Source organism: Typopeltis vanoorti, chromosome 1 (assembly GCF_054136105.1).
Source record: "Typopeltis vanoorti isolate ZY-2024b chromosome 1, IOZ_Tvanoo_1.0, whole genome shotgun sequence".
Classification (NCBI taxonomy): domain Eukaryota; kingdom Metazoa; phylum Arthropoda; class Arachnida; order Uropygi; family Thelyphonidae; genus Typopeltis; species Typopeltis vanoorti.
The window spans coordinates 137,455,732-137,478,949 of record NC_143549.1 but is presented as its reverse complement, the minus strand read 5'-3'; the positions used below and the strand labels follow the sequence as shown (position 1 = coordinate 137,478,949).

The 23,218-nt window shown below is 35.0% G+C and overlaps 1 protein-coding gene across 3 annotated transcripts in view; it reads right to left on the bottom strand.

Annotated features, from left to right (window-relative positions):
* Positions 1 to 23,218, bottom strand: part of bchs (WD repeat and FYVE domain containing 3 bchs) — a 1,305,514-nt gene that overhangs the window by 501,307 nt on the left and 780,989 nt on the right. For all 3 annotated transcript variants that reach the window (XM_090399415.1, XM_090399420.1, XM_090399430.1), the window contains exons 43-44: positions 11,362 to 11,460; positions 1,191 to 1,268 (exon numbers count right to left, since the gene is read on the bottom strand). In XM_090399415.1, the coding sequence (XP_090255541.1) occupies positions 1,191 to 1,268; positions 11,362 to 11,460 (177 nt within the window). The remainder of the gene's footprint in view (positions 1 to 1,190; positions 1,269 to 11,361; positions 11,461 to 23,218) is intronic.

The window sequence follows — 23,218 nt, the reverse complement described above, 5'->3', positions numbered from 1 at the left end:
TATATAGTTTCTATATTCGACATGAAACTCTTTGAGTTTCTTATTCGGGTAAGAAACAATATGGAATGTAATATCCCTTAACTTAAATAAATTCATGTCGCCAAATTGAAGCCTTTGGCTTTTCATATAATTAATAACTTCCATAATGTTTTCAACATCCCATGTGAACAGTGGAAAAATAACAGGGGAGCAGAGTGTAATATCTATTTGCAGGATATAAGTGGATTGGCATATGGAAGAAAGTATTGACTCTATTATTAAGAAGAAAGAGGTCATGATGGTTGAACATCTGCTCAATCACAATTCAGCAAATGTCTACACATGCATTCACATTCTCTTAGAGCATCCACCTTTTTCATACTGTGTTCTCCTGTCCACCCTGAGCCTCTGCATTTCCCTGTCTGTCTTGCACACTCATTCTCTCATTTTCTATACTCATGCCACTCACTTCCTCATTCATAACCACCTCTTCAATCTCTCCTGTCCTACTCTCCACACATCGCTCCACACTTTTACTATAAGAAAGAGAAGTACAATGAATGGTTATCAGTAAAATCATGGATTGGGCTGGCAGTCAAGTATAGAGAAAGTCAATGCTATAAAAAAAAAAAAAAAAAAAAAAAAAAAAAAAAAAAAAAAAAAAACAGTCCTTATGGTATTGAAGGATTAGTTGTAAAATTTGAACGTAAAGGTGTTTCCATGGAATGGAATGGAATGCATGACTGAAGAGAGAGAGAAAATCCAGCTTTCTTTCTGGTTTGCAAGTCAGCATGGATGTTTGCAAATCTCTAAGTGATAGACACACTGATTACCTGGTATGAAATCACCATCCTGCTTGCTGAAAACCCAAAGAGGCTTGAAAAAGTACCATGTTTTGCATTACTCCATTCCTGGCATTCTAGCTATCACAAGACAATTTAGAGATTCCTTTTTAGAACCTAAAAGAGGAAATGTACAAAATCATCAGTATAAAACAGTGACATCCTTAATTCAAGAACTGCAAAACTTTTATCTTTAAGATCACACAGAATGAATAGGAAAGAAATGTCGTATTCAGTACACATATAATCTAGTTTTTTTCAAAAGTTTTGAGTATTTTAGTCTTTAAACTGCTTGATAATTAGCAAATTTTTACATAAAAAATAATTTAAAAAATGAGAAACAATGTTTTAAACAGAAATGAACATTACCTGCTGGTACTGTTTAGTATGAAGTTCCACAAGATCTCTTACAATAGAAATATGTGTAAAAGTCCATAATTCAAGGTTCTAGAAAGAAAGAAAAAAAATTAAATGAATAACTATCTAAATGACTGACAAAGCAGAACTGCTTTGCTATAAGCCATTTATTTGGGATAGAGACTTATGTTCAAATCTGGTACTGATGAGTGAGTAACTAAATTACTTCAAGGCAATGCTAAGATATCTGGTTTCAAACAGAGATATCAGATTTTTTTTACCTAGATGCAACTTGCATAGTTCATATTACATAACAATGTGAACATATATGCAAAATGAATAAAGAGAAACGTGAATGACTTCTGAACTTTACACCATAGGTTTTTCTAAATAATAATAAAAAAAAATCCATATGAATGATACAAGACATGTAATCATAAAATGATGAAAAGTAATTTTATTAATACATTTTCTGATTATAAAAACTAATAACAATGATAATAATAAAAAATAATTATATGTGAGTTCCTCCAGGATTTATCAAAAGAGTTCATCCAGGCCACAGAGTACTTGAACAATTATCACATTGCTCTTTTAAAAAAATTCACCAAAGAGGCAGTCACAACATTCATTCAAGGATAATACATTCCACACATATTCACTACACACAATATGAGAAGAACTTAAATCTCACATGTTGGAGATTTAGGTTTTTCTCACCTGCCATGAGGTGTAAATTCTTGCTTGTGTCTATAGTACAAGATGACCACATTCCCACAAGTCTATCCTCATATGTACAATTCCATAGAGCACATATTATTTTATTAATTTTCTGCTGGATCTTTTGTCTCTCTTCATCTCTGCTTAACACAGGTGACCATATCTCAGCACAGTGGTCAACGTGTGTTGGTCTCATCAAAGCCTTGTAGAGGAAAAAAAATATTTCTTATTACTACATGAGAGTATTTACTTCAACTTTATGCAGTTATTTAATGTGGCACCCACAGTGCTCTCAATTCACTGACAACTTGTAGCAACTTAGCAGAAATACAATCCTCTGCCTGTAATGCTCTCAGTTCGAAATGAATAACCTAGCACTTAACAACACTGAATGGACATTCATTACCATTTGCCCACAGAAAACTATTTACAACAATCAACAAAGATTCTATATCAGACATGTCCTAGCAAATTTTAATATAAAAATTAAGAATTATCATACATATACCTGTGAAGTTATGAATTTATAGTTCATACTGGGGGGGGAGGGTTCCCCGCCCATCCCCCCGAGTTACGGACTAGTAGGCCAGTTCTTGAATTCTGATGACTCAAAAGGGGGGTTCTCCCCCTGCCCCATACCCCCCCCCCAAGTTCCTGACTGGTAGGCCGGTTCTTCTTGAATTCTGATGGCTTGAATTTTGAAAACTCGAAAGTTTTCAAAATTCGAGAGTTTTCTTGGTATTTTCTTTTTTTGTTTGGTATAGTTCCAGTGAACTTTATGTCTAGTGTCAATGGCATGAGAAGCATAGCCTAAACCTTCCAATTCCAAAAATCTTATATAATCTTGATGTTCTTCGATTCTAATAGTAAAAGAATGGCCAGTCTGTCCAAAGTAACAAAAATGACAAGAACAGGGTATTTGATAAACACCACACAAGGATAATAGTGATAACGTATCTTTCATATGTGGTAAGAAAGATGACAACTTTCAGGCTGGTTTGAAGGTGGAGTATAAATTATATCTGCAAAGGGTCCTTGTTAATTTGTTCAGATGTTCCTTTAAGGTTAGGTATGCTGATCCTTTTAACATCAGATTGCAATCTGGAGGAGGGATGATAATTATCAAATAATTTCTGCAATCTGATGTTAAAAGGATCCATCAAGTAAAGAGTAAGTTTTATTTAATTCTTCTAACAGAAGAGACTCAGAAGAATAAATTGTGTGTGCTCAGTGTACAAGGCTTTTGATAATACCAATTTTTTGTGAAGGATCATGACGATGATGTGAATATCTGTGGATATATCTGCCCACAAAGACGGCTTCCTATAAACAGAAAATTCAGTATTATCAGCAGAATTATGATATACTGAAGTATATTTTTATATAAAAATATATAAAAAGGGAAGATTGTTGTCAGATTCACATTCAATAGGGAACTTGAAGCAAGAATATAAGGAGTTAATTTTATCCCAAAAAAAAAAAAAAAAACAGAAGTAGTACTGTTTCAGAATGAGACCAGATTGCAAAGATGTCATCCACAAAATGTAGCTAAATGTGATGTCGAAAAGAAATGGTGTTAGAAATCCAATTCTCTAAATGCTCCATAAAATAATAAGCCAAAGCAGGTGATATAGGCCTATCCACCATAGTAGTTTTGATCTGCTGAAATAATTTATTATGCAAAGTAAAACAGCCAGCATTGATAATAAAAACTTGAATAAATTGACAACAAATGCCAACGGGGAAATCTACTTGCAAAAGTTGTAGAGTTTCTTGAAGTGGTATATTTGTAAGCAATGAAACTACATCAAAGGAAACCATCATTTCGGACTCCTGAAGATCTTTAATTTTTTCTTTGAAGTGTAAACTATTTTTTATATAAGAGGGGTTTTCTGAGTAAATTTTTATGCAAGTCTTGAAAGATATTTTGCTAAACAATAAGTAGGAGACCCTATGCTATCAGATATTGGACATAATGGATGATTTATGAGCCTTAGGAAGGCCATAAATAATTGCTGGATGAGCATGATAAATCTGCAACTTTTCAATAATATTCTTATCTAAGGAATATGTTCGATCTAACAATTTATTAAATTTATTTAGCTTGTTTTACATAGGATTTCTGTGAATTATACTATAAGTGGATCTAGCACACAATAAAACATTAAGTTTGTGATTGTAGTCAGTGGTATCCATGAGTACAGTTGCATTTCCTTTGCCTGACTTTGTTATTACAATGTTATCATTTTGGCGTAAACAACAGAGAGCTTGTAATTCAGGTAAAATATTCGGTGCAGGAGGTTTAGCTTTATACAAAATCTGTGCAATCTCAAATGCTAGCCTGTTAGCATCATCTGTATGTAATTCTCTGATGCTTTTTTTTCTTCTAAACCTACCATAATCATCATCATTAAATTCCTGACATGCATCCTCAAAGGGTGATATTATGATTGTACTACATGAGGAACTTACATCATCACTAACTTCCTATCAACAACTTTCCTCCAAATCAATCTGTTATCTGTCAGGACTCCAACATTATCAGATCTGATATTTCTGTCTTCTAAGGCAATTTTTACCATATCTATCCACCTATATTTTGTTCTTTCTCTGGGTCATTTTCCTGCCAACCTGGCAAGACTCTTGTTTTGGCAGAAATACTTGTTTTGCAAATATTTTCTCTCCTGCTCTGTTTACGTGACCATACAACATGAGATTAGCTCTGTTAACACATTCTTGAATGCTAACAATGTTAAGTTCTTTAGTAATATCGTCATTTTTAATATGACATTGCCATTGATTCCACCTATTCATATCCTAATCTTTCTCAAGACTCTCATATCTGTGGTCTCTAGTCATTGGTCAAGTGCTTTATTTCTAACTCGGCTGTCAGATCCATAAGTTGAAATTAGTTTGAACACTGTCTTGTATACAGCTAATTTTGTGTTTTGACTACTATCTCTTTTATTCCATATAAATTTATTCAGTTGACTTCCTACCATACCAGTTTTGTTGATTCTTGTCTATTTCCATTTATAATTTAAATTAAATTATTTAATTTATTTAAAAGTATAACATCATCTGCATAAAATAAAGAGCTGAGATTATCATCTTCAATTTTGATCAGGTCTATTTCCAATTGATAATTTCAATGCTTCTGCCTATTTTCATTGTCTTTAGCTTGTTAATGTTGGCCTTCAAACCAAATTTATTACAACAGTTATTCAATTTAGTCAGGGAATGTTGCAGACTTCTACTAGATTTATTTAAAAGTATAACATCATCTGCAAAAGTAAAGAGCTGAGATTATCATCTTCAATTTTGATATCAGGTTTAATACTGCTTTCCATCATAATGTGATCCATATAGATAATAAATAACAGATGGGATAATGTACACCCTTATCTGACACCAGATTTAACACCAAACCATCTTCCTGTATTTTCAATTCTAACTGCTGACTTACAACTGAAATAAAGACTAAATATTGCTAGATATAATGCCCCACTGACACCATACAATGGAAGAGTTTTGAATATCTTTTCTCTTGGCACCTTGTCATATGCCTTTTCCAGACCTACTTACAAAACTTAAATACAGATCTTTGTTATATTCCCATGATTTCTTAACTATTTGTCATAAAGTGAACATGTGATCCTGACACCCTCTATTTGGCCTGAATCCAGCTTGTTCTTCACCAAGCTTCGCTTCCACAATCTTTCCCAACTGTTTCTCAAGTATATTTGCATAAATCTTACCAGGAACAATTGGTAGGAATATCTCTGTAATTCTCACGTTCAGTTTTATTTCCCTTTTTTGTATATAGGTACTATGAGAGCTCTATGCCAATCATCTGGAATTTGTCCCTCTGTCCAAGTTTTCTGAACAATGCTGTATAGCCACTGCAAGACTTTTATACCTTCATACTTGAGCATTTCTGGTCAAATATGATCTACTCCTGCTGACTTTCCACATTTCAGGATTTTGATGGCTTTTTTCTACTTCAAGTATGGATGTGTATTCCTGAATGCACGCCTGTTGAGTGTTTTTTTACCACTGTGTGCTGTCACTGTTTCATTTAACAATTTTTTGAAGTAACTGCTCCATATATTAAAGATATCTTTTTTTCCCCCACCAGTTTTCATGTCACCTTTATCACCTCTATTTCCTTTTACAGCACTCTTTCCTCCATTTCTGAGATTTTTCAACAACCTCCAGAAAAATTAAAAGAAACACACATATTAACCACAGTGAAAATTATTTAATTGTAAATATTTCATCCTAAGTATCTTAGGACATCATCAGTACAGTAGTTTTAAACAATAATAGGAATAACATACAGTTAGGATGCATGATTACAATAGAATCTCATTAAACGTGCATAACGTGCTACAGTAGTACAAAAAAAAAATAATAAATAAAAAAATAAAAATAAAAAATAATTATTTAACACAATTTTGTATGACAATTTCCCATACTTTAGGAATAGTAAGAACATCGTTGCAGTTTAAGTTTGGTCTGTGTAGTAGCGCTTCAGAACTTTCTTTGTATAAACGTTCATGTTTATATAAAGATCTATTGAAAAGTTTAGACTTTTCCCAATGGATTCTATGGTTTGAATTTTCAATTCCGTGTTGAGAGGGGCCAGATTTCTGCGGTTTAAAAAGACGAATCAGGTCTTGATGTTCCGAGATGCGTTTCTGAACAGACCTACCTGTCTGTCCAAAGTAAGATAATTTGCATGAGTATGGAATCTCATAAACGCCAGGCAACATCAAAGGTGAGAGTTTGTCCTTAGGAGAAGGTAAATTTGGTTGATCGGTTTGTAAGTAGTGGCAAAATTGTATTTCTTCATAATTTTAGAAAGACTTCACCTGGAAAGGTCAAATTTACAAGCAAGAAGAAGGAACAGCAATGGGATCTCCTTTATCACCAAACCTAGCAAACTTGTTTCTAGAACACCTTGGGAAAAAATATTCACTTTTGAACCCAAACCAAAAATTTGGTTAAGATATGTTGACGACGTATTTGCAGTCTGGGATCATCCCGAACATGAATTACAACCGTTTCTAGATAAAATTAACCTTCTTCATCATCGCATCAACTTTACGTTAGAAAAAGAATCTCCACAGGGTATCTCCTTTTTGGATTTACACATCCAAAGAAAAGAAGATGGTTCCATTGCCATGTCTGTCTTTTGCAAGCCTACATTCTCAGGTCGCTACATTCACAATTCTTCTGCTCATCATCCATCTCAGAAATCTGGCATTATTAAATCACTAGATTCCAGAGCACAAAAATTCTGCTCCTCTGAAGAATCTTTAAACCAGGAATTAGAAGTAATCAAAAATACAGCCATCCTAAATGGATATAATCCTAAAACAACTCAAAAAATCATCAGTAGTCACTTCTCCATACATCAAACCAGACAGGAAGAATTCCATAGGATTCCCATACCGTACGTTAAAGGCATCTTAGAATGTCTTTCTAAAATTATGAAGAAATACAATTTTGCCACTACTTACAAACCTATCAACCAAATTTACAACTTGTTACCTTCTCCTAAGGACAAACTCTCACATTTGATGTTGCCTCGCGTTTATGAGAATTCATGCTCATGCAAATTATCTTACTTTGGACAAACAGGTAGGTCTGTTCAGAAATGCATCTCGGAACATCAAGACCAATTTGTCTTTTTAAACCGCAGAAATCTGGCCTCTCTCAACATGGAATTGAAAATCCAAACCATAGGATCCATTGGGAAAAGTTTAAACTTTTACATAGATCTTTATATAAACATGAACGTTTATACAAAGAAAGTTCTGAAGCGCTACTACACAGACCAAACTTAAACCGCAACAACGTTCTTACTATTCCTAAAGTATGGGAAATTGTCATACAAAATTGTGTTAAATAATTAATTTTTATTTTTTATTTTTATTTATTTATTTTTTGTACTACTGTAGCATTATGCACGTTTAATGAGATTCTATTGTAATCATGCACCCTAACTGTATGTTATTCCTATTATTGTTTAAAACTACTGTACTGATGATGTCCTAAGATACTTAGGATGAAATATTTACAATTAAATAATTTTCACTGTGGTTAATATGTGTGTTTCTTTTAATTACGATCGCACCACAGGTTTCATTATTTAAAAAAAACCTCCAGAATATATAGCCACCTTCTTGATATTTATTTTCTATGTTCTTACCCAAGTCTTCCCATGACTTTTTGTTTAGTAGCTTTATAGAGTGTTTAGCTTTCTTGCATTTGTCTCTGTTCTCTAAGAGCACAAGCTGACTTATTTGCCAGGAACTTTTGATATGTTTTCTTCTTTTTCTTCACTGCTGCTTTAACTTCCAGTGTCCACTATTGAGTTCTAATTTTTCTATTCTTGCAGACAACCTCACCACATGCTTCTCTGGCTGAATCAATCAATGTTTTCTTCAGGGCTTGCCAATGAATTTCCAAGGTTTGGTTCTTGTCTCAAACTCTTTCACTTTTTATTGAATAACGTTTGTGTATTTTAGTCAACAGTTCACTGGGTGCATCACAAGAAGGTGAGGATTATACATAGGTCAGAAGTGCTGGTTGGTTCTTGGCATTCGTTTAAAGGCTATGTGTAGGTCTCCTCTCAGTTAGCTTTCTTTGAGCCCTAAGCAAACTAGCATAAAGGAGTAATAAATAGGAGTAAATAATTCCATATATAGGAGTAATAAATTATATTTAGTTTTCCCTTACATGTGTGATACTATTATTCATAAAATATAGTATACTTATTTTGTTATTCTGGTGTTGTTTATACCAGGAAGCAATGCTATCCAATAATGATTTTTTTTGTTCATGTAACTCACACCCATGAGAGTATACCTAAGATACAACCATGTAAGTTAAGGATTTTTCAATTTATTTTTACAAAATCTAGAAACCTTGTTCAAATTTAGATACCAAAATTAGAACTCTTTTAAGTCACTTTGTGCTTCCAACAAACAGGGTTGTGGTCTTGAATGAGGCAATGAAATTCATTTCCCACATAAAAACAACACATAAACATCCAATATCATGACATAATTACAACCTGCACCTGTTGCTTGGAGAGTAGGTCTGTTATCTACTTAGCCATTAGGCCAGTGTTTACTCACCAAAAGCTTTTCTACTATAACACTGTCATTTAGTGCAGTAATGGAAAATCAGAACTTTTGTTGAGGATGGATATAAAAATCTTACTATTGCATTTGCATGAATTTGCATTTGTGGGTTTTCTGAGTCTAGATCAAAACTTTTGAAGTTTTGATCTAGACTCAGGATTTGAATCTAGACAAAGGATTTGAAGTTCAACTCCAAAGTCTTTTAATATCTCTTAAGAGATATATAAAAGGCTATATAGGAAGCAAGTTATATAAGAAGTTACAGACTGCTATGACTTCCAAAAATATCAGGGTGTGTACAAAATTTTCTCATATGGCAAAGCTTAACATAAACTAACAGAATTACCATTTTTCTGTTGTATGAAATCTCATATATATAGTAGCAGGATTACAAGGGTGGTTTGAAAAGTTCTCAACCTAACAATGAAAAAATGAATTTATAATTTCAAAATTATTTTTATTTTTCAACATAATCTCCCTTAGGACTAATGCATTTATTCCAGCGAAGCTCTAGCACTATTATCCCATCCCTGTAGTGGTTCTCAGTAAGATCTGCAAAATACCCCTCTACAGCTGCAATCACCTCTTGATTCAAAGAAAAACTCTGACAGCGAGGAAGAGTTTTAGTTTTGAGAAGAAATAGAATTCAGAGGAAGCCAAATCTGGGGAGTAGGGTGGATGTTCCAACAATGCATAGTGCAAATCTCTTAATTTTCCCATTGCCAAAACACCTTTGTGGGCAGGTGCATTGTCCTAATGAAAGATGATTTTTCCTTCTGCAAACCAGGTCTTTTCTCAGGAATTTTTTCGTCTAGTCTGGTTAAAAGATTGAAATAATATTCCCTGGTTATTGTTTTACCCTTTTCAAGATAATAAACATCCCAAAACATTGATGCCATGACCTTTCCTGCTGATAGAACTGACTTTGTCTTCTTTGGCACTGAGCAACCCAGCTTCTCTCCACTGTTTTCACTGCTGTTTGGATTCTGGTGTGTAATGGTGAATCCAAGTCTCATCCATAGTAATAAATTGACACACAAAATCAGTTTTTTGTTAAAATGCTCCAAGCACTGTTCAGAGATTTTCATGGGAGTGCGTTTTTGATCTGCTGTGAGCAAGTGCAGCACCCATCTTGTGCAAAGCTTTTTCATTTGCAATTCTTCATGCAAAATATATCCTACACATTCTTTTGAAATGCCTATAGCCTCAGCAATTTCACGCACTTTATCTCGTTGGTCATCCAATACCATATTGTGCACTTGATCAATGATTTCTGGTGTTGTTACACTTTTTTTGGACATTCTTCCCGTGGATCATCTTCAAGTCTGGTAAGGCCATGTTTAAACTCGGGAGCCCATTTCTTAATTGTTGAAAAGGAAGGAGAAGAGTGCCCATAAACTTTTATGAGCTTCAAATGAATTTCTTTTGCCGTTAAACCTTCTTTTACAAAGAATTTTATAACTGCACGATACTCAATTTTATCCATTTCAAGGAATACAGACAACACTTTTGCTTCAGACAGCTGTATAAAAAAAAAACTACTTATGATAGAATGACTTTCAATTTCACATGGATGCTTATGAAAGATTTATCAACTTAGAAAAATAATCATGTCGATAGTGTTGCCATCTATGGTCGAGGCCAAGAACATTTCAGATCACCCTCGTATTTTACATGATGATTAGAAATCTCTTATCTGGTCAAGAAGCGCTGGTAACTAATCTATGCCAACAACCTACTATGAGCTATTTAAAAATTGAAAAATGTCTGCATATGTGATAAAAATATATTAAATGCATATTTACAGCTTGCTCTGAATTATTACTGATTTAAAAAACGTGATATCATTATTATTTTCAGTGGATGCATATATTTTTGCATATACAAGATATACCTGAATAAACAAATAACAAATGAATGAGGAATGAAACCATAAGTAATGTACTTATGGTTTCATGATTTAGACATCCTCATGAATAAATTAAATATTTAAAGGAAGAAATATGAAATCAGAAAGAAGGGTAACAGATACCAAAACAGTGTTTATTCCATTTTTTGTTAAGAATGAATATAAAAAACTTACATGATGATATTTCATTTGAATGGATAAGCGAGTAGTAAATTATAGATGAGAATGTATTTGCTTCTTTCTTACTTAGCATCATATCTTAAACAAGATCCTCAAGATTAGGGTACTAGATCACATAAATATTTCTCATAAAAAAGTCAGTAGTGCTTCATATAGTAGATAAGATAAAGGCACTATCATACATGAATCAAAGAATAAAAATAAGTCAATATTCTTGTACCTGTTGAGAAACAGTTGATGAAGGAACTTTAAAAGTCTGCTCTCTCTTCATTTTACGACTTGCTAATCGTGTCAGCCCTCCTGTCACTTTCTGAAGTTTCTGGGGAAAAAAAAAGTCAAAAACAGCAGTTAATACAAATTCTGATAATTCAAAGTTGCCCTCTCTCAATAAAACACTAAACCTCTGTGCAGTCAGGAGACTCAAATATGAGAAGCAAATTTTTTTTTTTAGTATAAGTTAGGAGCCACTTCAGAACTGTAAGGGTTAACCCAGTGTTTCCCAACACTGGGTTAACAGATTATAGTAAGGACATAAAATTGGGCATTTGGCTTCAAGTCTCTGAAAAAAAAAGTGAAAACAAATAGCAATGTATAAATTTAAGTCCAGCTTATACAAATGAGTTAAATTTGAGGTGTAAAGATTAGGTAACTTCATTTTTGAGGAGATGAGAAGATTTTTGAAATAGTCTAGAGGAGCCATTGCCCATGGGTACAGGATGATGGCCATGAAGAGATTTGTAAAGATATATTCCATTATTTAGATTTTAAAAAAAAATGGCTGAAAGGACTGTATTCATGTATATGTGCACAATAACACTACATCATTACAACAAAACTGCTTTTATGTGACAAAATTAAATATCCCTACCAGTGGCACACCCAGAGGGGAGGGGGGGGGGGCCCTGGCTCCTCCCAAAGAAAAGAGGAAAAAAACACCAGAAAAATTTCAAAATCTTTTCCTAATTAAAATACTTTTTTTTTTTTAATGTTGTGTCAAGGCTTCTATTTCTATACTACTTAAGAATAGTGATCATTGCAGATGCTCAGTCATAGGTCGTATGCGATGCGTAGCGTGTATTCTCAAATCGTCTACTCAACTCCCCCACCAAGATTAAATCCCGAGTGCGCTACTGATCCCTACACTCATCACATAACTACAGAAGCTTGTTGTGACATCAGGAGTAGATAACAAGAGCAGCACAGATGATTTGTGATTATCTGTGTGCATGGACATAGTTATATTTGTGGGGGAATATATGTTTTGAGATTCCTGCAAATAATATATATATGCATATTTATTTTCCCCCTTAAAATATTTGCTATAGCCTAATATGTTGAACCAGAAGGCAATTCTATAAAAGCTTATAGAATTGTCATCTAGTTTGATACATGTTTACCACCAGCTTTTTTTTTTATGAAAAATAAAATTATCTGGCCTAGAGCCACCTTAGAGGATGAAATCTGGCTTGTGGACCAGTAAAGGTCTAGAAGTCTAGAATAAAAGGTCCATTACTGTCTAGAATGTCCATGGTAGTATCAGATGTTTGGACTGAGGAGTTATAAAACAGCATGAGAGAATGCCATCTATAAAACCTGGTGTGGATGGAAAGAGAAAGGGGGAGGGCAATATCTGGCCTAGAGCCACCTTAGAGGATGAAATCTGGCTTGTGGACCAGTAAAGGTCTAGAAGTCTAGAATAAAAGGTCCATTACTGTCTAGAATGTCCATGGTAGTATCAGATGTTTGGACTGAGGAGTTATAAAACAGCATGAGAGAATGCCATCTATAAAACCTGGTGTGGATGGAAAGAGAAAGGGGGAGGGGGTAGTGTAATTGAGACAACTGCTAGTTAATGCATATTGGTGAGGGGGGAAGGATTGTACCACATTAATGAAGCAGCGATTTTTTATAGAAAGGAAGAAGAAGAGAACAGAGCATAAGAGCTTGCAACCATTTCTGAAAAGCTGCATGAGGATTATGTTTTTTTTTTCACGTAGGAAGTAATAGGTGAGTGGGATGCTGCCTTAGTGTGTGTGTGAAAGAAAGAGAGATAAGCAGAGAAACAGCCAGAATAAGCAGCAGTTTCAAACCGTCATGTCTGATAATCAGGACATCACCCACAATAACCCACAGACAGCAGATGATGATTGATAATATGTTAATAAACAATTTCTTTTGGCTAATTGTTTATGTGATATATATATAAATTAGTCTATTTTGAATTTCAACTAAAAAAATATCTCGATTAAAAGAAATTATTAGAAAATCGACCAGAGAATTAGAAAAAGTGGAAAAAATGTTTAATGAAACATAGATAGGATAAGAAAAAGGTTCAGAACAAGAAGAGGCAGGAAAGCACTGAACTTGGTAATCATAATGCATGTAGCTTGTTCTTATACTTCTGAATGTATCCTTCTGAAGATGACCTCAATACAGGAGTCGAAATGTAAAGTTATTATTTTATTATTAATCAGTAAAATAATCTTTTCAACACGTGTGTTTTGTGTCCCTAAATTCATAAATATGAATGCTGATCACCGTGTAAACTTAAAAGAAAGAGTCATCATAATCCATGGAGATGTGACCCACAAGCAGTGCAGCCTCTACGGTAAACTAAAGATACATTCCATGTTAATTAACCGACCGGCCTTTTTGAAACAATGTAGACAGCAACTTAATACCGAACTGCATTAAACTAAAGAAGAAATTTACATCAGCTAAAGCGCTCCATATCTATGCTAGGCTAGAAAAAGCTTTGTTAAGAGAGAAATTCACGAGACATGAAAGAACTTAGCATCGACCCAAGCCAAAGTGTTACAACTGAAATTTGAGCTATCCAGTTACGTTTATCGGGAAATTTGGAATATTCCAGACAGGATCACAGATGACTCGGCCAAGCACCTATTACTCAAAAACAAAGAACAATTAATAACAAAGTTTCAAGCATTAAAACTACAGGAAAGCACAAGACAATTATGACGTCATAACGGAAGGAGCAGCGAATCACCTAACAACACAGTTAGGAGCAACCAACCACCATAGGACCACTGTCTGGTTATCAACCAATCAGATTACAACCTCACACAAGGTGAACTCTCGCTACTGAAGAAAGGTTTAAATTACGCCATTGCTCTGAGGTCAGTAAATAAACTAGATATAATATATCATATCGAGAGAGGTTTAAGATCCCTCCCCACCAATGTAGCTGACAAAATACGGATGGAAACTGCCTGTTTACTAAATTCAACCAAAAAATGAAGCAGCAACCTAAACAAAGCGGATAAACTGGTCCTCAAATCCTTAAAAAATAACCGTGACATTATTATCACTAAAGCCGATAAAGGGAATGCCACTGTTGTTTTAAATCGGACAACCTACATTGAAAAAATGAACCATTTGGTATCGGACCACAACACCTACCAAATGGTAAATTACAACCCCACGCAACATAACAAAAAGAAAAACTACTGAACTACTTAAATCAGTTAACATGTGGCCCGAAGAAACAATCAAAAAATTAATACCACACACCCAGAATTTATGGCCTGCCAAAAGTACACAAAACAGATACGCCATTACATCCAATTGTGGAAGGAACTGACAGTCTGAATTACTACTTAGCCAAAAAATTAGTGGCCGTACTCAAGGAATTGGTTGGTCATTCCCCTTCTTACATAAAAAATACACAACAATTCATAAACAAAATTAAAAATATTACACTCAACAACCAAGATCTATTAGTCAGCTTTGACATAACTTCCCTTTTCACCAATGTCCCAATCAATGATACTATCCTACTCTTATAGAACATATTTCCACACGACATCACGGCCCTCTTTGTCCACGTACTCCGCTTCGGATATTTCATGTGGCAAAACAATTTTTACCTTCAAAAAGACGGTACCGCCATGGGTTCACCACTCTTCCCCCCCCCCTCAATAGCGAACTTTTATATGCAAGATTTTGAGCAACAAGCTCTAGAATCGGTGTGCCTAAAGCCCAAAATTTGGCTCAGATACGTCGATGATATTTTTGCCATTTGACCCCATGGTCGCCAAGCACTAGATACATTCCTTAGCCACCTGAACAAACAACACAAACGCATCCAATTCACCATTGAAATTGAAGAAAACAACTCTCTTCCGTTCCTAGACACACTTGTCACGTCTTCCTTCAGGCTGTCTCTCCTTCTCAGTTTACTGTAAACCTACACACACAGGCCAATACATATACAAAACTTCTAATCACCACCCAACACAAAAACAAGGGGTCATAAGCACCCTTAAACACAGAGCTCAAACTATTTGTTCAAATGAACAAGCTCTTAACCATGAATATGAGACCATCAAACATACCTTTATAAAAAATGGATACAGTATAAAAACCATTCATAAGATCCTCCACAACGATACCACTAATAACAAAAAAGATTTCAAGAATGCTATTGCTATACCATATGTTAAAGGCATTTCAGAAAAAATAGACAGAACACTACACAAATACAACATCAAAACCACCTTTAAACCCCCAACAAAATTAAGACACCTACTCAGTTCTTCCAAGGATCCCCTGCCACACTTAGCCCACCCAGGGTTTACAAAATAGATTGCACATGTAACGTAACATACCATACATAGGGGAAAGAGTGCGAACCATCCCAATCAGAAAGGATGAACACAAGTGTCACATAAAATACCTCCATTTTGGAAAAACCGGCCTTTCTGACCCCGCACTCCAAACATACCATAGAATTGACTGGAAATGTACCAAGTCCCTACACCACACCAAAACCTGGTTCGAGCGGAAATTCAAGGAAGCATGTGAAATGCTCAAACATGATCCGAATCTGAATAAAAATGATGGTCTAACAATTCCAAGAATGTGGAGGACCCATCTACAACCTTCATAGCACCCACGAAGAAAAATCTCAATACAAGAAGACCTAGTGAAGTGTTTTTTTTTTTTTTTCTTGAACATTCAATAGCAACCTGTACTGTACAAATCCAGAAGATAATCATAAAATAACAATATAAACTGTATAATTCCAGAAGAATCCTAGTACATGAGGACTTTAGCAGAGTTTATTGTAGTTTTTATTTTATTTTTGTTTATTTTATTTTATTTATTCATTTAATTTTTTTTTTCCACTAGAGGGCAGGCTAAGAAAAAAGATTAGTTAACAATGTAGATGTAATTTACTTGTATAGAGTGCAACAGCATGTAGCTTGTTCTTATACTTCTGAATGTATCCTTCTGAAGATGACCTCAATACAGGGGTCGAAACGTAAAGTTATTATTTTATTATTAATCAGTAAAATAATCTTTTCAACACGTGTGTTTTGTTTCCCTAAATTCATAAATATGAATAAGAAAAAAAGCGGTCATATGGTATGGTGATTCAATCTTAAAATTTGTGTTTGCCAAAGGAGTTACATAGTTTCCCAGGGGCAAAAAAAGATATGACAATGTAATTGAAAAACAGAAAAGAAAAGTAAAATAGATGGTAGTTCTGGTAGGTACTAATAATTTAAGTAGCAACAAACAAAGTATGAGAGAGGATATGAAAGGTCTGTTGGAAGAAGCGAGAAAGAAATGTGAGAGAGTAAAAATTGTAGGTTTGCTACTCAGATATAATAGTACTGAGTTAAGGAGGAGGACAGTGATAGTAAATGATTCCATATGCAGGCTGTGTATTAAAAATGGACGCGAGTTTTTTTAGAAGTCCATTGTCTGTTTGATGGCAGAAAAACAATTGTAAAAGAGGGACAGCCTACACTTGAATTCATTTGGCATCAGGAACCTGGAAAAATTACTTCTTGGTATGAGACCTAATGTACGGAGTCAGGGAAGCTAGATCATCAAGGGACAAATGGGAAAAATGTGTGTGAAAGTTCAGCTATGGTATGCAAATGTGATAAAGATATAAATGGTTTCGAACATGGTTATGTATCTGGTGAAGGGGTGGAAAAATATGCTATGGGTTCGAACCTTTTGAGTATGTCTGGGGAGGGGAAAAGAGAAAGTTCTACAACAAGGCCAAATAGATTGCATATCTAATTATAAGAATAGGCTAGGTAATAATTTGTTATGTCTATGCACGAATTCCAGGAGCATCAGAAACAAAGGGGGTTGAGTTTGTTGCTTTATTAAATATGAAGTGGCCTAAGATTGTTAGCATAAATCAAACCTGATTTCATTTACCATATCAGGGATAATGGGTATACTGATTTTAGGAATGACAGAGATATGAGAGAAAGAGCAGTACTACTAATGATATTAGTAGTACTGCTCTTCCTCTCATATCATAACATTACAGACAACATAAGTCCAGTTAGGGTAGAAACATAAAAAAACAATGATGATAATGATGTCCCATGTTTGAGGCGACCTGGTGTGAAGTGGAGGCTAACAAAATGAAATATATGGTAGGGTGATGCTATAGACCTAGTTGCTGGTTGCTCAGTTGTAGGGGGACGAAAAAATGCATCACAAATTTAGCCTTATGGGTACTATACGAGTGATCATCATGGGTGACTTTAATTATCCAAACATTGATTGGGTAGAAGAGAAATCTCATGATAAGAATGAAGAGGAATCTACTGAATCGTTGCAAGACAACTTTCTCAAGCAGCATGTCAAAGAGTGTTGGACTTGTTCATAGCATCAGAAGGGGAGAGGGTCCAGTTAAGAATATGACTACGATTTTACTACCAGTCGGAAACAGTGATCATGCTGTGCTTTCTTGGGAAGTATCTAAAGGTTGGTCCATTGGTAGAGTCTCTGCTACTAATAACTCACGCAAAAAGTTAAGCAAGTTTGAGCATGGTTAGTAGTTGGAAGGGATCAATCATTCGATGCTGTTGACACACTCTCCCTCGATGAGTCTTTGGACTCCCTGGAGGTGTCACATAATAATAATAATAATAATAATATATTGATGTTCCCATTAGAACAGGTTACATACTGTACTACAAAGCTGGAAATTATGATCAATTAGGAGAATAATATCATTGGTCCCATGATATCAGTTATTGAATGGGAAAAATGTCAGCAATGCATGAGAATCTTTGAAAAAGTGCTTTGAAAAAGTGAAAATGTGGCAGTATCTGAATGTATCTCTAGTGTTCGAAGAATAAATAGGTTGGGAGAGAAATGGATGTCCAACCTTATTAAGCAAGAAATCCACCAGAAGAAGATGATGTGGAAAGAATATTGTGAGAATAACAGTGAGAGGAGTCATGAAATATTTGTGAGAAAAGCTAAATCGGAATATGAAAAGAAATAGGCAATTCAAGCTAAAGGGAATCCAAAAGAATTTTATCATTGTGCCTCAAGAAAGAATGAATGTGGAAGAATAACTTTATTGAATGCAGATGGTACTCTAGTGTCAGAAGCTAATGAGATTATTCTATTAATGAGTGCTCACTTTGCCAAGATATATCAACCAGATGTATGTAACACGGTGCACAGTGCTATTGGTACGTTGGATGAAGAGTTAGAGGTGCCTGAAAATGAGGTTCAAGAGTTGCTAAATAACCTGGATAAGTTGTCAGCAGGGACAGATAAAATATCAGCACATTTGCTAAAGGAATGTTCAGCTGAATTGGCCAGACCTTTCACATGTTTGTGTAACTTGAGTCTCAGCTCAGGAATCATACCATAAGAACGTATGACAGTTCCATTGTACAAGGGCAGTGCAAAAACTAATATAACTACAGACCATTTTATAACGAAAAATTTCATCATCTGATGAAATTTTTCGTTATATGGAAGGTGGAGGAGAGAACATGGGGTTATCCATGGAAGTTAAGTTTGTTCACAGTCAATAAAGAGGTAATAGCTAGGACTCTCTCACAGAGCAGTAAGTGAGTGGAATAGTTTGTCTTTAGGGATACTAAATGCATTCAGTGTGACTGAATTTAAAAGAAGGTATAACAGTAGTTTGGGTGATTTATAGCCTCCCTTGATGAGCCCTTGACTCCCAGGAGGTCTCAGATAATAATAATAATATTTTCTCACTAATGAAATAAAATTAAAAAGTGAAAAAAATTCAAACGACCATTAGGACTGCTACACGATTTTTTATTTATTTATTTTTGTTTAATGCAAATCCCCTACATGGAGGGAAGGAAGTAAACCAATTTATATTAGTACCATGGGCTGGGTGACCTTAGATAATCCAGAAATCTCACTCTAGAGAATAGTAATAAAATTTTTTTTCAAGCCATTTCACAGTTATATATACATATATATAAATACATCCGATATAACAGTGGTCGAAAAAAGTGAAAACAAGGGTGTTCGGTTTATTGAAATATCAGTATGAGATAGCTGAATTGATGAAAAAGAAACTGAAAAAATTAGAAAAGTATCACAAGTTGAAGTTGAACGAATTTGGCAAAAGAAAACGAAAGTTGTTCCCATAATAATAGGTTTATTAGGCACCCTCCCTAAAACACACTGAAAAAACATCTAGATGCACTCGAGTTAGATGGATTAAAAACCAGGCAGTTGCAAAAGGCTGCTTTGCACGACATGGCATTGATATTCAGAAGGTATATCCACAACTCATAAGCCCATGGGTAGGGCTCAAATTAGTAGATTATAACCAGACTGAGAAAGCAAATCAAGCTTGGATGAATATTTTATATATATATATATATATATATATGTAGAAAGTTTTTTACCATGGGTATAATATATGTTAAAGATACCAAGCTATTTTAAACCTGGTTTTATTCCATTTCTCAAGTAAGCAAATAGACAAGTCAAGTTTGCGTCTGCACATAGTGTGAGTCTAGGCAACTCGTGGTAAAGGTGGAATAAGTTCTGATCACTATTCTTAATATTTACCCTTAATACAAAGCCCATCTCCTTGAGGAGATGTATGATGCTATGCATTAAAAGCAAGGGGCCACTATCCAGACTGGTTTCGACCTTTTATTGAGGTCTCATCAGTGGCAGTGCAAGCACTCATTACAGAGGGCACTCCACACAACTCACTGCCTACTTAATCCTCCATCTTAATACTACAATATTTAATCCATCAATTATACACAATGCTCTCTACCACAACTAATAATACATTTTGTCTGTAAAGTGTGTGTGTGTGTGTGTGTGTGTGTGTGTGCGCACGTGCTTGCAGTCTACTGAATTGTCAAAATGATCATCATGAAGGGAGAAAAAACCTGCGATCTCTGCATAAAGTCAGTAACTCGCCTTCAATTGCACAAGCCCATATAAAAATTCCTCCTGTCATGATGATAATTGAACTCAGGTCTTTTCCAATCAACAATTGAAATGTCTGAATCATTCTTCCAATTGCACTACAGAAGAACTTAAGTGCACTATGGAAACACTTTATATATAATCATATATTTAACGGACAAAATCTCTAGGGCATTTACTGTTGAAATAGAAGACTATTGAAGACTTTTTTTTATTTCATACAATACTCTATGCAAATTAGAGAGAATTATAAAATACAGCCAATAAATGATTGAATCCAAAAATTGAAAAGAATTAAAAATCACAGAGAAGGAATGCAGGATAACAGATGGAGAAAGAAGAGAAACTGGATACCAGAGCAGAAGATGGTGGGATAATCTTGAAAACAGTGGCACTGCAAGCTACTAGGCTGAAGTGTGAGGAAAAAAATCCCCAAACATAGAAAACCTACACCACCTACATTGGTCAAGCATCAAGGAATCAATCACACACACACACACACACACACACACACACACACACACACACACACACACACACACACACACACACACACACACACACACACACAGAAAGGCCTCATAGGTTCTCAGCCCATTGTTCGTAAAGTAAATCATTATAAAACTGAGGTAAAATTATATTTAAATGAGACTGGTTCCTTCAGCATGAAGGACTTCCACATATGACTTTTCCATCAGCTATTTTATTTATTTCATTAAACAGGCACCTTGCCTTGTCTATGATCACTGCTTGAGTTACAGTAATTGTTTTGATTCATATCATCAGATATCCACAGAACTAATAATTTTTCCATATTTTTCATTACTTCACTCCTTGAATGAAATGTTCTTGAGACTTTTGCATTAACAATTCCTGCATATGAACGCTTTATCTTCTCTGCATTGGTTACTAATGTTGAAACTGTAGAAGGTATTAACTTTCATGCTTTATACAAGTCAGAATGACTCTCACCTGATTCAATACATCGAATAACTTCCATTTTTTTCCTCTATGAAAAGTGATTTTCTGCTTTTTTTGAGCTGAGGAAAATGTTCAATAGGCTCTGTGTTTAAATGATATTTTTAATTTATTGTTTAAATACTAATGTGGACCAAAACATGTACAATTTCGTAACCTCTATCTGCAATGCATATATGAATATAAATATAAAATGAATATAAAACACAAGCCAATCAATTGTTTGACATTACCAACAAATGTAGCAGGATCTGATACATAGAGGAAATTCTCAGGAAACTGCCATCTTACAGTCTTTTATGTAGCTCCCATCCATGAAAGGTTTATGTGCAAACATATAATACATTTGTACCATGGGTGGGTTAGCGATTTTTTTTCTATTGTTATTGATGTTATATATTTTTGGGATGATTATTATTATTACCATATCTGGAAACCCTTACTCAAGAAATGAAACAAAACTTTTTCAAGTCACTTAAGGCCTCCAATAAGCAAGGTGGCAGAATCACACTGGGTGATTAAATTCATCTCCCACCTAAGGACATTCACAAATGTCCATTGCAGGATTCAAACTTACAGCCTGTTGGTTGTTGAGTGGATACACTAACCACTCGGCCAACTGCATTCTGCCCTTTGTAATTGGGCAAACAGTTTTTCTCTCAGAGAGAGCACCATCTACCATGTAATGGTAGATGGTGCTCTCTCTCTCTCTTCAGATTTCTCTACTAATGCTAGTATTGTTTAAGTTTTTGTTATATCACCTAACTCTCTTCCTCAAATGCTGATCTTAAACCCATTCTAGTTTTACTGTTAACAGCACTTTCCATTTCTCCTGTTCATAAGATAAACCTAGCAGTGTTCAAACATCATAAACTTCAAGATCTATAATCAGTGTCCTAACGTTACCTCCATACAAATCATTTAATGGGCTGATTAAACCCTAGTCACTCCCAATGCTTCCAAAACAAAATATTCCCCACCCCCTGCAAAAAAAAAAAAAAAAAAAGAAAGAAAGAAAGACTACTATTTCTTCCATTTCCTTGTATAACCTCAGTAAAGATAAGACCAGATCTCTCATCTCAGGCCGATTCTAGGTTTAGTCCCGAAGGCATGGAAAGAGGGGAAAATAGTTTCGCTGCATAAAGGAGGATCCAAGACTATGGTGGCAAATTACCGACCGATCAGCATATCAGAAGTCGTTGTCAAGGTCTTGGAGAAAGTAGTCAAGGGAAAAATACAGGAATGGATTGATGAAAATGAGATACTGTACAGGGGACAGCATGGCTTTGAGAAGGGTAGATCATGCCTCAGTAACTTGCTGAAGTTTTAAAACACAGTGACGGCTGAACTTGATAAGGGTAATGGGTTTACAGTGATACTGCTGGACTTGGCAAAAGCGTTTGACAGGATACCACATGGAATTCTAATCCGTAAACTACAACATATGGGAATGGATATAGGGTTGGTGAGATGGATAGGTGGGTGGTTAATGGAGAGATATCAAAGAGTAGTTCATTCAGGAGTAGAGTCCAAGAGACGGCCTGTGACTAGTGGTGTGCCGCAGGGTTCTGTTCTTGGACCACTGCTGTTTAATCTGTTCATTAACGATATAGGGAAGGATCTAAGTGGAACAGTTCATTTGTTCGCTGATGATGCAAAGTTGGGTAGGGCGATAGTGAATGAAGAAGATGTCAAAGTCTTGCAGGATGACTTGGATAGATTGGAGTTCTGGGCTAAGGAGAATGGATGTCAATTTAATGTGACAAAATGTAAGGTTATGCATTTTGGGGTGAAAAGATTAGCAGCAGTATACCAATTGGAACTGTACTCCAAGAGATTGATGAGGCCAGGAACTTGGGAGTGTTGGTGGA